Source organism: Stegastes partitus, unplaced genomic scaffold, assembly GCF_000690725.1.
Source record: "Stegastes partitus isolate 25-593 unplaced genomic scaffold, Stegastes_partitus-1.0.2 Scaffold1208, whole genome shotgun sequence".
NCBI classification, from domain to species: domain Eukaryota; kingdom Metazoa; phylum Chordata; class Actinopteri; family Pomacentridae; genus Stegastes; species Stegastes partitus.
The window spans coordinates 87,145-102,588 of record NW_007578939.1 but is presented as its reverse complement, the minus strand read 5'-3'; the positions used below and the strand labels follow the sequence as shown (position 1 = coordinate 102,588).

The window sequence follows — 15,444 nt, the reverse complement described above, 5'->3', positions numbered from 1 at the left end:
GCAGCGATCGTGGGTTCGACTCCCGCCTTTCCTGTCTCTCTTCACTGCACTGCTGAATGAAGGCAAAAGCCCATAAAAATAAAACCAAACAACGTAAAGAACACAGAGCAACAACATGTTTCAGCCTCTGTCATGGATGCCTGAGGCTGGATAACGAGCTCAGGCAACAACATGTTTTAGAGCTTTTTCCTCCTGTGGTGACGGTGGACAGACAGTCTGATGCATGCTGACACAGCCTCTTCCCCGCCAGCAGGAGGCGCTGTAGTATCTGTCTGTTGTGTTTACTGAGTTACATGGAAACACGTGTTGAGTAGTGGCTGACAGTAGTGGCTCACCGTGAGCATCGTTTATAGGTCCTGTATGTTAACAGCAGTCCTTTAAGGCTGTATTTCATATAAGTTTATGTTTCTAGCCATCAAATTTATGCATGTTTAGCTCATGTCAGCCAACATTTGTGTTCAGGACGGTTTAGTTTATGTACATGCACACCAGGATGCACTCTAAATATTGTTTATTTCAGTTTTATTTGTAGTTTCCCTCCATTGATGACTGAAGGCCACGTCTCATTACAGAAGCCATCCCACCCGTCAGGACTCTATCTGCACAGCTGTGAGTTAACCAGTGAGGGCAGAACATCCAGTGATGACCAGATACAAACTAAGCAGCAAGTACCCTCTCTTTCTATAATAATATCAGTGCCTGATCAGCGGTTCTGTACGGGCCTCAGACTGTGGCCACAGCACTTCCTGACCTATAGGATGAGTCAGACTGAAGTCCAACCCAGTAATGTTTGAAAAGTGTAAAGTCCAGCTCCTATTGGTTACTCAGCTACTCTAATCTTCTGGACTGAGCCCACTCCAGGTCTTACCTGATGCGTAGGCTTGGCTGGCTCTGGGCTGCTGCTGCCACCGCCGCCAAACGCTCCTGTGAGGGTGCTGCCAAGGACGTGGCCCACAGCCGAACCTACTGCCACCCCAGCAGCTGTGGTGGCCATCTGGGCCATGAGGCCGGGCCCCTGGGATGGAGCCGGAGCTGGAGCCAGCGAGGCAGGAGGTGAATGAGCAGGTGCAGGAGCATGGGTTGGAGTCGGGCTACGAACAAATCAGAAACAGTCCATTTCTTGTGCACTTTAAACACGGCCTCCTCCTGCAGCTTGTCCCTCCCACTCTGTCCTAAGCCACGCCCATCAGACCAGCAGCAGCACATGCTCCAAGCACGCCAAAAGGAAAACCCAAAGTTTCAAACTCCCTCCCATCTTTTCTTTTCTAAAACCCCTCTGCTCAGCCCTTTGTGCCGTGCCCTACTCCCAGTGTGAACTTGGCTGAATATTTCGGTGAACACCGGTGCAGCTGGTTGGCACAGGTTTCCAGGACACAGCCCGTTATCCCGTCAGGTCCTGCAGCTTTGATCATGGGGACGGTGAGGTCTCTGGCTGATCAGATGGAGGAGCTTATGGCGCTGGCCAGGAGACAAAGGGCTGGCTTTGGCTGCACCAGGACATTCCTGATGACAGCGGTTCCATGGAGGGCTGCCAGACTGGGCCGACAGGAACTGCACCAGGGGCGCTAAAGGCGAGGGAGGAGGGCTCGCCGTTCCAGTTCACAACAGGTGGCGCAATTCTGAGTTTTCTCATGTTGTGATGTTTATGTTCCTGCCAACGCAACGGCGTCTTGTGATGTCATCCACATCGCTGCAGCCTGTTCACAGACGCCACAGCCGAGTGCAGTCACTGATACCTCAGCTGACCTCACCCACGTCTGGTTAAACCATCTCAGGGTCGGCTCTGGTTTCTGAGGCAGCCGACGTCCTTCAGTATCTGCAGGACTATGTTCAGGATGTTCTGTGGAGGCCAGTCAGTGGGCTGAGGGTGGTACAAGCCAGCAGACTGAACAAACTCATCTGCAGGGCCAGTGGCGCTGTGGGGGTGGAGACGGACTCTGACCATGGTGTCTGAGAGGAGGATGCTGTCCAGGTCCTCTTGGACCATGCCTCCCACCCACTCCAGGACATGCTGGTCAGCCACAGGAGCTCATCTAGTCCCAGACTCGTCCCCCCACAGGAAATCATTCCTGCCATCCTGTGGCCATGAGACTCCCTCAGTGGGTCAGACTCTCAGGTTACAGTCACACTGGACTCATCATGTTTCAGTCAAAATAAAAAACACACGAGTAAAAATAATAATAACTACATTTTAAAATTAAATAAAAATAGAATAATAATACTAACAATACCACGACTGCGCCTAATAATGATAATAACAACAATAATAATAATAATAATAATAACAACAACAATAATAATAATAAAAATAATAAATTTAAAAAGTGCCACCAGCTCTATGAGAACGCAGCAGCTGCCCCCCGCCGTCCCTCCACCGGACAGCCCGCCTCCACCTGGTGACCTTGGCAGAACCCAACTTGGACCAACAAGGTCTCAGTGACGCAACAACGACCCATCATGACGCAGCAGTGAAAACTAAGCACCTGGACTTTACCTTTCCTGGGTTTGGGTCTGTGTAAGTCCGAACCCGAGCTGTACTGGCACCGTGCTGTCCCTTCGCACGCAGCACCTCACGTGCACAATAAGGTGTGTTAAAGCAGGTGTTGCAGTGTGTTTACCTGGCCGGCGCTGAGGGACGGCTGCGGCTTCCTCGAGCCATTTCTGGGGTCACACAGCACGCGCTGTTGGATGAATGGAGCAGCAAAGCTCGGTCGTTGCTTCCAGAAAGTTCTGCGGCACTGACAGGGTCACCCGGCGGACTGCGGCCAGCCGGCAGATCCACGCAGACGTGTCCTCTTCTGCTGTGCGTGTGAGGACTGCGCTGGCTGCAGGGAGGGAGCTGAGCGCCCCCTGCCGGGCCGGAGGGGCATCGCAACACCAAGACGTGGTGGAAACATGTCGGTGTTCATCATGGTAGTGAGCACCAATACAGCTGACAAACCAAACAATCCCTTTCTTCTTTTGTTTTGTACGGTTCACATGTGTGTAATAAAAAGGTCATTGCGTGTAATAACTGCACAGTTTGGTGAATGAGGCTCGTTTATTCACCTGCAGGGCCTGTTGTCAGTGTGCTTACAGATTCTTTGTTTGGATCCAGCGTTAAACTGAATGTTTTTTGGAGATCTTTGCACTGGACCTCATCCACCTCGTCCACCACGATGTCACACTGCAGGTTCGTGTACAGATGTCTGGTGGTGCATTTCACTTTCAGATTCCTCGTGGACTTTAACTTGTTCTAAATGCTGCTGCTGGACTGTGTGCACGTGTTCCATCACCTCCACCTGGTTCTGTGCTTGTCAGCCTTTCATCTGCACATTTCTGAATCTCTCTTATCTGCTCTTGTAGATTTTGCTGACTTTCTTCTATATGATATTTTCCATATTTGTATCTTATTTTATGGAACCTTTATGCCCTAATATTCGGTGTTGTCCTTTTGCTTTGTTCGCTCCTCTGCTGAACAGTCCTACTGCTGGAACACCTGGATTTCGCTCTGGGCTCAATAAGTCAGTCTAAGCCTCTTTCTATGTGATAATGATGATCACACAACTAATGTCTAACACGTGTAAGTTCCTCTGATGCAGCTGTAGAATAAAGGATGTCCCTGGGTGTTTGGTTTCTGTGTCAGCGTTTTATTCTCCATCAGACTTATTAAACTGAACCAGACACGCTGAGGCTGCGTTTCAGGTTCATGCAGCTAAAACCTGGAAGTGGACTTCAGAAGATGTGAGACGGGCCTTAACTCTGTCGATGTTCACATCCAGGCTGACAACAGTTCTGTTCAGCTGTGCGTAAGACAGCTGGAAGTATTGATCTGGACTCTTCTAATTGATGATTATATTTATGTTTTTCTGGGTGAATTTATCTGCCTCCTTGATTTTAATGTCATTAATTAATGATTGTGTTTATGTTCTGTGGACTGATTTGATCTGTCTTCTTGTGGTTTTGTGTGACTGACCTCTGGTACCGGTTCGGCTCTCCAGGTGAACTGGCCTGCCTCTTTGCAGCCTTGCAGCTCCGCTCCTGGACGCAGGGGGCGCTCCTGGGTCCTACTGTCCACTAATCCTGCCCAGAAGTAGAGCTGCTCTGCGCTCGTCATACAACAAAGACTTCCCGGGCCTGGTTCAAGAGCCTCCCTCCGTTACTCGTGAAGGAGAACCGCCTCGGCATGCGGTCCAGATAGCGCTGCGGCGGGTTTACAGTCGTCAGAACCGCTTCCAGCACCAGCGTCCGCTTGTTCGTCCTGTCAGGCCGCGGGTGGAGTCCGGCCGCCGCCATGTCCAGCGCCGTGGACTTCCACTCTCAGATCGCCTCCATCATGGAGGTTCTGGCCAACGCGGCCGTGGCGGAGATCTGCAAAGTGGTGGACGACGGCTACGCGGTGGTCCATCTGGAGATGTCCCGGAGCCAGAAGGAGAACGACTTCCTGCGGAGGAAGATCAAGCTGCTGGAGCTGCAGATCGCCCGGTACCGAGCGGAGCGGGTGCGGGGTCCGGAGGGCTCCGGCGGCAGCCGCTTCCCCGGAGTCCGCCTCCTCAACCGGCAGGGCAGGGACCCGCTGGCAGGTAGGCAGCAGCGACACCGGTACCGGTACCGGGGGACGGGAGGTTCGGAAAGGTCCTGGACAGCAGCGGTTCTCTAACAAACGTGTGTGTTGGTGAGCCCAGTCCGGAGGTCTCATCAGGAGGAGTTAGTTCAGCTCTTCACGGTTTCCTTTGAATGAATGGATGCATTTATTTAGAACAAATGAAAAGAACGAAAAACAAAGTGAAATAATTTAAAAAGAGCAAAACAGAATAATAATAATAATAATAATAATAATAATGATGATGATGATATCAGGTCATATGAAGCAGTGGTTCAGGGATGGAAGAAGTTTCATGTTGACAGATGTGGTGACGCTGATCTGATCAGTGGAGCCTTTATTTATTTACTTATTTATTTACAAGGATCTGTTGAGCCCCTGAAGTTATCCTAGGACCCCATGGGGGCCCCGACCCCCAGTGTGAGGACCGCTGCCGTCCAGCCTGCACCGGGCCGTGTGCAGCAGAACTAATGGTTTGAGCACCAGAGTGTTTCCTTCTTTGAACAACCAAACATCCCACCATGCAGACTGGTACCGGCGCCGAGCTGCTCCGTCTGTGGGAATGCAGACCGGTCTGGACCTTCTGGACGTAGGTTGCTCTTCAGTACAGCAACGGGTCAGCAGGTGCCAACAGACCCACCTCTGTCTGCTCCTCTGATGGAGATGTTAGCAGGAGAAGCCCTGATGGTGGGTGGGTGGCAGAGGACGCCCCTGCTGTCTCTGTGTGGATGGAGGCTGATTCTAAGCATGTCTCAGTGTGTGGACCCCTCCGGTTCTGTTGGGCCTGTGTTCTCCTCCCTTCTCAGGAAGCAGCCCAGCAGACTGGAGGACATCAGAAAGATGACGTCCGCCCACTCTGTGGGCCTGACGGGGCTTTGAAATACTTCTACTACTGTCTTCGATGATTTCATTTTCTCTGAGCCCAGCATGCGGGTCCGTTTTAGACCAACAGCACACGTGGCTCTGACCCAAACCTGGACATCTAGGACGCTTTGTGGAAACATATCAAGATATAAACCGCCTTTCAGCCCATACATAGATACAGCTTTAGGTCCGATCAGGTGGCCCTGACAGGCCTCGGGTCGGTGCTGCTGGGGTGTTTCCAGCTCTAGAACATCTGCGGACTCGCTGTGTTGTCTGTGTGCAGACAGTCATGGATGCAGCTGGACTAATCAGTGGCTCTTTGTTCTCCTTCTGATATCCCATCAGGCCCTTCTCTGCAGGGTAGGACCAGGTTTCTGAACCGAGGTCCAGGGGCGCAGCAGTCTGTCCAGAAGATCCAGCCCATTGACTTGGACCAGGATCCTGATCAGGAGGTCGTCACCACCACCAAGACTGAGGTAGCTTGTTTTTACAGTCGCTGTTCCACAGTCCGCTGACTCCAGACCAGCGTCCTCATCAGAGCCCTGATTCAGGGTTCTGCCGTAGTAGGAGGTGTGTTTGTAGCGTCACCGCAAAGGGGACATTCTTATAGAGTCAGACATGGGAAGGAGAACCCGGCCAAACCCTGACCCGGACCACATGTTATGAATCAGCTGATGCCGTTATGAGGCCTGTAGATGGTCACGGCATCAAACCTGTGACGTGTGCACAACCACCACAAGCTGCTGATCATGTTTTAGGATGGTTTTGGGTTTGCTGTAGAAACCAGAGTGCCTCAGAGCTTCAGTGTTCAGCGATACGATCCGGTCACATGAAAGGCATCAGTGGAGGGAGGGACCCAAAGTAAGATGACAAACACCATGAGAACCGGGTTCTACGGTTGGTTGGGTTCATTTGTCTGCTCTGATTGTAGGGATAAGGCGATCACGTACTACAGTGTCACATAACGGGTCTGGTTATACATATGCTGGACTGTTGGAGTCCGGTTGTTAATCCGTGAGCTGTAGGACTCGTCGGCGCTTCGACTGCATGAACTAAACCAGCTGCTGTTACCACACAGAGTCAACATGTGGTGACAAGAAGATGGAAACTTGTGATGATGGTAATTTCTAAAAAATAAATATTCTTCTTTTGGGTAAAACAAACTGTGATTACTGTAAAACATTTATCATCAGATGAAGCCAGGTTCTGTGCACTTTTCCAGAACATCTAAGACATGAAGTGAAGCAGGTTTGGTTCGTTGGTGTGAGATGATCCTCTGTGTCTGTTTCACAGCGAGCCGTCCAGCCTGAAGACTTTAAGCCTCTTCTTGTACTTTACTGCACCTTTGAAGCACTGAGCAGACATCAGGCGTGTTCTGATCAGGGTTTCATGATGAGTTATTGTAGAACCATTTAAAGCATCATTTTGAGTCGGTTTGTCCTCTCAGTCAGCAGAGCCTGAGGAGGAGGGGGAGCTGCTGATCGTGAAGGTGGAGGGAGGTTTGGAGACTGGACCCGCCAACCAGGGAGCGCCGCCAGATCCCTGCATCAGCACCAGAGGGGACGTCGGCACCGACACGCCGCTCACTGCCGTCTTGAAAAACCCCAGACGCCACAGTGAAACGGAGGTCAGTGGATCTGACATCGTCACCTTTGTTGTCGGCAGGACAGCTGAAACTGACAGCAGCAGCAGCAGCAGCAGCAGCAGCGCTTCCCACAGCTCCCAGCTGCAGCTATCAGGAAGTAATGTCAAAACAGGACACAGTCAGCTTTTAAATCCTCACACTGACACCACCCCACACAGCGACGCCGCCATGGCTGTAATGGACGGAAGCAAAGCTAATCAGGCTGCGTTAGCTAGCTCCTCCCCGTCTGAGGTCATAGTCATAGAGGGAGAAGCATGTGAGTGGTCAGATGTAGGTCACACCAGAGAGGTGGGCACACATGAAGAAACTACATCTCCCATGATTCATTGTGCTGGGCTAGACTCAGCAGGACACAAGTCCGGGCAGGCAGAACACATCCGTCCATGTGACGAGCCTCCAGGAACCTCTGACTGTAACTCCTCCGGCCACAGCCACCAGAAGCCCTCGTCCAGCAGCCTGCACCTGGCCTTCTATCACGCCGTCGTCATGGAGCGTCCGTACGGCTGCACCAGCTGCACCAAGCGCTTCTTCCTGGAGTCGGACCTTCAGAAGCACATGGCCCGGCACAGCAGAGAGAAGCCCCACGCCTGCGTGCTGTGCGGCAAGAGTTTTGTCTGCCAGAGCCAGCTGGACATCCACCGCAACGTGCACACCGGAGAGAGGCCGTTCAGCTGCTCCGTGTGCAGTCGGCGCTTCTCCCATCCCAGCAACCTCAAGAGGCACCAGAAGCTTCAGCACTGAGCACAGAGACCGGATCTTCCTCCGAAGCCTTCCTGAAGACACACCCTGCTGTTTGCTTTTTAATCCTCAGCCTTATTGTGAAAGACTTTTTGATTAGAAACTGCTAAAGATGGAGGAGAACATGTGAGACTTTCACCATCTGAACACACTTTGATTTGAACTCCAGGCTACACAGAGACCTGCAGAAACAGGCCGTCGTCTGGTGTTTACTGAGCAGCATCAGGGAGGCTAGCACGTCTCAGCAGTCTGTGTAAAGGTGACCAACAGGTAAAAATAAAAGCCAGGTGCTTCATGGCCTGGTCAACCAGTGGTGTCTGTAGTACATGATCAGCACACAGCACAGGCTGACTGGGACACAAAGCAGCTCAGCACAGTTCACACCCATCAGTGCCCAGCCGGCAGCAGTGTGCACACCACCCCGGGGCTTTAGGGGCAGTTTTAGTTTTTGTAGTAGAAGTCAGCAGATGCAGTGTTAATAACGCACCTGCTTCAGCTTTAGTTTCTCATTGTTCCTGTTCACAGGACCAATAAGAGCTAAAAGAGCGACGACAGGAGCTGCTGCTGCCTGCGTTCAGCTCTACACAGGACCACACTGGGTTTGTTTTACAGCACTTGGCATCAAGAAACTTTGATTTAGTTCTTTCAGATTTTTGGGTTTAAGTGATTGAAGTTTGGTGTTCAGCAGCATTTTATGCATGAACCATGAAGATAGAGAAATATAGACGTGCATGTCTGAAGCAGCACGCAGTGTTTCAAACCATGGTTCTTATGATGAGGAGCCCAGCTGTCCTGGTTGCCTGGAGTTTGCAGCCTCTCGGGCAGGATGGTCATCACACCACCATGTTCTAGAGCAACGGGATGCTGTGGGTTCAATATATAAACCGGTTTAGGAGCAGTTGTGTATGTCGGGGAATAACTAGAGACTAGATGACAGAGGCGACGTCACCTACAGCAAGGCCAGGTTGGTCACTCGACTGCTGGGTGCTCTGAGTCAGCACAACTTATTGTCCCCAGGAGACAGGAATGAACACACAGTGATATTTAAATGAAGCTTTTGAAAACACGTTTTTGTTTTATGGCAGTGAGTAGCACCTGGCTGCCCAGGTAACCCTTCATAAGGCTCTCTGAAATACTAACAAACATTCCAGCCCTGGCGTGTTACTGAAGGATAGTTCAAGATATTTTTACTTTTGTGACTTGAAAACAAAAAGATGTTGCAAATCAAGATTAATGCAGTTACCATATACGGTAACTTCCTGTCTACGGTTAAAAAAAGGAATTTATAATAAATAAAAGACAAAGTAACAAGCATTTATTTAGAAACATTTCAGTTTGAGGTGACGGCACACAGCCACTAACGAAGCGTTAACGAAGCGCTCTGACATCCAGTCGCAGTCTTCTTGGTTCCGGCTCTGATCTGTGTGGACTTCAATGCAAACCCGTAGCAAAGTGCTTATAAAGAGCCTGGAACATGTGTTCAGGGACGTTTTCCTTCAGGTGGTGATGTTGGCACTGATACAAAAACTACATCAAAGCTCATGTGGTTCTTCAACCTCAACCAGAGGCACAGGGTGGACGTCCCAGGAAGTCACCAAATATGGTCATTCATAAAAAACCATCCATCCATCATCTCTACACCTTAACCCTCACAAGGGGGCGGAGCCTATCCCAGCTGACTCAGGGTGAAGGCAGGTTCACCTGGACAGGTAACCAGTCTATCACAGGGCTACACTTAGAGACAGACAACCAAGCACACTCACATTCACACCTACGGACAATTTACAATCACCAATTAACCTCAGCATGTTTCTGGACTGTGGGAGGAAGCCGGAGAACCCGGAGAGAACCCACGCTGCACGGGGAGAACATGGAGACTCCACGCAGGAAGATCCCGGGTGTCCTCACCTAAATGTTTTCAGAAATACTTTTCACTGAGGGCTGCAGGTGGCTCAGCGCTTAGCACCTGTTACCTGTCCAGGTGAACCTGCCTTCACCCTGAGTCAGCTGGGATAGGCTCCGCCCCCCATGAGGATAAAGGTGTAGAGATGATGGATGGATGACATCCATGCCTGGTACTGTTGTGGTGAATCCTTAACGTCTCTTTTCTTCTGCTGCACTCCAACACGACACATTCAGGCATCTTCAGCAGAGGAGCTTCAGTTTAAACGGGTCATCGTGGTTGGTTCTGATCACAGGTGGTCACACTAAATCCTCCTCCTCTCCCCTGGCTCTGGTCCAGTTTCAGAGCAGCTTCCATCACAGCTTTTCTCTATTATTTTATGATAATCCCGTCCAGTGCTCCTCGGTCAGTAGTCTGACAGAAACTGATGTTATCAGCAGAACTGGAAACCTGCTCGTTGTTCTGTCTGTGGCCTCGGCGATGTCAGATCTCAGTAGCATCCTTCTAACATGTCTTTCCCCAGTGGCATGAAACATCCAGGTGAAAGGGGAGGACATCAGCCTCAGCCCAGCTCTGTGGACTTCATCAGTCTGTCCCCACGCAGGCTGACCTTGGCCAGGTGTACCCAGAGGGACAGGTGGTTCTGTCTGGACCACATTACTAGTTAGATGAAGGTCACAGTGCACCAGGGCCAGATGCCGAGCATGTTAACTCTTCCTGTGACATCTGGTCATGTCTGGATGAAGCTGTGAAGAACATTGAACATCCACTGTATCTCCATCTGTTTACCATAAAGTGAGCCGTGCTGTCATCCACGTCTCCAAAGGGCTGCAGCAGAGATGCCTTCCTTTGGTTCTCTTTCTTTCTATGATGTCAGTAAATTGGGGAATAATCCAGCGGTTCTTTAGTGCAGATAAAAGTTCTACTTTCCATCTAATAAATCCAAATTATGATGAGTGTTCTCGTCATAGTGTCATGATTGGTTTGCTCATGAGAGTCTGACTCGTGTGAACGTCCTCTGAGCTGCGTCCTGTGTCTGGACTCGGATACAGGACGTGAGCTAGCGTGCACACCTGAGCACACCTGAGTCAGGTTTCCACATGTTGAACCTCCGGTGTGTCGCTGAGCTGTGTGTTTGGAGTCATCACGTCATTTTATGTCTTCATTACATTTGTTTAACTCCATGTCTAACCGCTTTAATGTTTTATTATGAGCTCCCTAAAGAAGAACAGGAGATCTACATGTAGTCACCTGTAAATATGCAAATAAATCATATTTTCAACGACTTTCATTGTGCTTGGTCCTTTAATGCGTTACTTCCTGTTTCGACGAGGTGACAGGATGCAGCTGGAACCAGCATTTACAACATGGTGTGGTTCTGTACTGACCACTCGTCGTCCCGTTGACTCCGTCTGAAACCGTCATCATTTCTGTGTCAGACGTCGGTTTTGTGTGCCAGCTAAACACCTTCCTCCTCTTTCCAGGGCCAAGGATGTCTGACAAACACAAGCAGCCCTCACAGCCGCCAGGAACAGACGGACCAAGTGCAAGGTATCGTCTGATTCTTCTGTCACAACTTGTCCTGTGGTGGAAATTTCAATGTCAGCGTGCACCAAGCAGCGACATCCGCCTGCACTGTGAGCACCACCGCAGCTGTTGTTTGTGACTGAAGGGAAACCGTCGCTCACCTCCTGTTGTCACGCTTCATGTGGAAAAGTAGGCAAAGTGTCATGGAAGAATGCACTTGAAGAGTTTGTTGCTCTTAATAAATTCTGGTTAAAAAAGAAAAACAAACCAACAATGTGACCAAAAGCAGGAGGAGGTGGTGCAGTCAGCAGCAGATGAATCCCCACTCGGAGCTTCAGGTCGTCTTCATGGAGCCCAGAACGTGTAGTTTGATTTTACATCAGTATTTCTTCCTAGTGTGAAGCTTCTGCGCTCTTTATTCACCGCTTTAGTCCAGTAACGGCTCACCATGGGTCAACAGAGGGGTCAAGAGTACGCAGTTGAAGTGGATGAAATGCTGTTTTAATGCCACGGCTAACGTCTGATCAGTGGCTCAGTGAGCTGGTCACAGGTCATGCCACTAAGAAATCATGATGAACAGCCTTCTACAATTTAAACAAATCACATAATTCAAGATGCTGCTGTGTATTTTTGAACCAGCAGATTCTGTCACATTTAGAGAAAATCTATAAAAATATATAATGAATACATTTATGACATGATCAAAATGTTAACAACCAAAGACGCATGTGTGTTCATCATCATTAATAGAACATTAGGAGCTGTAGAAACCTGCAGACTGCCGTGATGTGGGTGATGTCCAGCCCTGACTACCAACACGCCACACACCCGCTAAAGACAGCAGCTGGGTTCTGAATGTTTTCCATGTCAAACCGTCACTACGAGCAAAAGCTAGAAGCAATAAATGCTGTGTTTTGAGCTGCCACATGGGGAATGTGAGACTTGAAGCCATTTGCTAAAAAGGTGCATGATATGGGAACTTTAAAATCGTGATATTTCATCAGAATCGTTCTTATTAAACATGACCTGCCTTCATGTAGCACCCTGCTAGGCTGAGCTATGCTCCACAAAGCAGAGCTGCCATGCAGGTGCTCACCGACCAGTGGGACCAACTCAGGCTTCAGTGTCTTGCCCAAGGACACTTTGGCACAGAGATCGAACCCTCAGCCTTACTGTTCTAATTTAACAATCTGCCAAAAAGAAAACCCAACTTGTAGACATGGTTGTGGTGTTTCCGTAGAGGTGCATAACTTTATGTTGCATTAGAGAAAAGAAGCCCACAGAACAAAACATGAAGGAGCCAGAGACGCCTCGAGGTGGGATTCAGAGGTACACGGAGCGCCTGACAAGCTTCAGCTGCTCTAAAGCTGGTGGCCTGGTTCTGAATGATAGCTGTAATATAATGATGTACCCACATCAGCTGTGTGTCGAAATGAACAGCTGCTACCTTCAGTGTGACTCTTTGAAGCCCACATGATCAACTGTGAAGTAGAAAGTTCTGACATGAACTCTGTAAAAAGATCACATTTTTATTTCTAACTCTGCTTCTTTGCTGTGGGCTCATCAGGTGACACCCCGAAGAGATCCAGTCCCTCCCAAAGACCGCTGGAACATCAGGAGAACAGCCAGCCTGAAGACATGGAGCAGCCATCTTGTTCTACGTTCAAAGCAGCAAAGCCGTCATTTAGCCACAACCGGGCCTCTGGTTTCCCGGCTGGTTCTAAAATGCCTCCGAGCAGTATGAACCGGGCCGGTCCTGTGTTTAACTTTGAGTCCAGTGCAGTCGGCTCAGTCTCACATGTAGCGGAGGACAAACCGTGGTCGTCTGCACGAGCTGGAGACGATGCAGCTGATGAAGCTGTCAGCGGTGTGAGGTCACCGTATCAGTCGCTGCTGTTGGTTCAGGTCCACCAGCCAGCAGCCGGTGACGTGATGTGTGACGGCAACGCAGCCTACAGGGATCACGTTGCCAAGGGAACAGTGGACTCCCAGCATCCCTGGTCTGGAATCCAGCAGGCAGACAAGTTCTCCAGTCAGGACCAGCTTTACCAAGCCTCTGACAGTCAGAAGACGGAGTCGGGCCCAGCACAGTCCCAGCAGCAGCCCTGCCTCCCCTACGCCTGCACCTTCTGCTCGCGCCGCTACGCCCACCAGTGTCAGCTCCGCATCCACGAGCGTGTCCACACTGGAGAGAAGCCGTACCAGTGTGCCCAGTGCGGGAAGAAGTTTGGCCAGTTCTGCAGCCTGAAGCGCCACCAGATGGTCCACACGGGGGAGAGGCCGTTCCCCTGCCCTCACTGCGGGAAGCAGTTCTCCACCTCCACCAATCTGAAGGTCCACCAGAGCGTCCACACCGGGGAGAAGAGGTTCCACTGCTCCAAGTGTGGCAAGAACTTCTCCTTCCTCAGCAACCTGATCAGGCACCAGGCTCTGCACACAGCCAAGTAGCGGGAGACGCAGAGGGACGAGGAAATGCTCTGCATGTGCCTGAAGCTACAGAACAACCCCTCATGCAGGTCCAACACTCCTACTGTACTCAGCCTGGCTGCCTGTAGAGAAAACACAACGTCTAAGTCTGAATACGATGGCTGAGGTCTTTGACTGGTCAGAAGTCGGGCTTCTGAGCTCAGTCACAGCTCAGCTCTGCCCCAGAACAGCTCCTGTGTCCACTGCTTCCTCATGCTGCTGTGTGTCCATGTGACTCTGTGTCTGCTTTGGATTCATTTCAACACGTCTGTAGGATGAGCCACGTCTTTAGGCAGATACCACACATGCCATCAGCAGCGAGTCCAAGTTAGAATCCTGGCCAGACTGGAGCTTTCCTGCATGTCATCCCAAAAACAGCTAAACATTGTGTTTTAAAAAGTGCCTGTAAAATCCTTGGAGTAGCGTTGTCATGAAACCCGTCTGTCATAGTGTAGTCTTTGTGTAGTTCATGACATGAAGAGACGTGACTGATGGACTGAATTCTCTGCAGGATGGAGGAACTTTCTGACCCATCAGGACGACATTTAAAGACGTCCATGTGTCGTCTGTCTTCATTAGGACAGGATGCGTAGGATAGGACTGGACAGGACGCCGGCCCTGTAGCCGGGCCTGCTCCGTCCCCTGCTGCCCACCGGGGATCTGAAACTAGAGCCAGTCAGACTGAAAGAACACCTCCAGCATTAACAGGTGTCACTACACATGTTGTCCTTTAGACGCACATCAAAATAAATGAAATGATTTGTTGTTGTTTTTATTTATGATATGTGTGTTTTATTTGTCACTGGAACTGTTTTTAAATTGTGTGTTTGTGCGAATACAACTTGTTCAAATACAAACATGTCACTTCCAGTGTTTCCTTGTTCAGGTTAGCTTTTGTTTGCAACGCCAGACTGCTGTTGGTGGTCTGCTCCCATAAAGAGCAGTAGTTTGTGGCTGGATAAATCTTTCAGTCCTGTGTAATGCTCCTCAGGCTCTGGTTTGACTTCTTCCTGGTGTAGGCCCAGGCCCGGGTTTTGGTTCTGCCAGATGTGGCTGGACCCAGGCGCATATGACTGGTCAGCTGAGTGCAGCATATCAGGGAAGCTGTAATGTGGGGATCAAACTGAGCTGGTTCCACCACCCTTTGGTCAGAGATGAGCGCCTGGCTGAGGTCCTGGAACCAGGAATTCTCTTCCTGTAGCATCCCTGTGCAGCTCCGGCATGACTCCCAGTAGACGTGGATGCAGGTCCAGTCCAGTTCTGTTGATCCTGGCTGATACGAAATGACTGCTGGAAACTCTGGAGACATCCTCTCTGTGACATCCTTCCACCATGATGGTCTGTTATCAGAAATACTAAGTTAGACAACATCCACAACATTTACTGGATTATGACCTTCATCCAACTTCCAGTACAAGCAAAGCACATTTAGTGTCTCCCTGAATCTGCCCAGTTGTTCTGATTCTGTTCTGTTCTGCTCCCAAATCCTCGTAGTGGCTCACGTGTACTGAATATAAAATAAATTCAATAATCATACTGATATATATAAAGTATTATTATTTAATTTATTTAATGGATTTCTCCCTTTCACACAAACAGGCTCATGTGGAACGAGTTCAGAACATTCTGCTGTTGTTTATACACACACACGACCAGTGGATGGATGGTCGTCATGCTCACACCGGGTCCAGATGAGAGCGGTGCTGATCCAGGGGGAGG

General features: G+C 50.0%; 2 protein-coding genes across 2 annotated transcripts in view; one reads left to right on the top strand and one right to left on the bottom strand.

The window, feature by feature from the left end:
* chchd10 (coiled-coil-helix-coiled-coil-helix domain containing 10) overlaps positions 1-2,806 on the bottom strand; it is a 3,813-nt gene extending 1,007 nt beyond the window's left edge. Inside the window, exons 1-2 of the mRNA XM_008297306.1 lie at positions 2,619-2,806; positions 869-1,091 (exon numbers count right to left, since the gene is read on the bottom strand). Coding sequence (XP_008295528.1) covers positions 869-1,091; positions 2,619-2,659 — 264 coding nt within the window. The 5' untranslated portion in view covers positions 2,660-2,806. The remainder of the gene's footprint in view (positions 1-868; positions 1,092-2,618) is intronic.
* A 1,359-nt stretch (positions 2,807-4,165) lies between these two features.
* On the top strand, positions 4,166-14,582 carry LOC103368814 (oocyte zinc finger protein XlCOF22-like). Its single transcript, XM_008297304.1, has 5 exons — positions 4,166-4,562; positions 5,792-5,922; positions 6,894-7,073; positions 11,217-11,283; positions 12,827-14,582. The coding sequence occupies exons 1-5, from the start codon at positions 4,274-4,276 to the stop codon at positions 13,705-13,707; spliced, it is 1,548 nt and encodes a 515-aa protein (XP_008295526.1). The 5' UTR covers positions 4,166-4,273; the 3' UTR covers positions 13,708-14,582.
* The last annotated feature ends 862 nt before the right edge of the window (positions 14,583-15,444 follow it).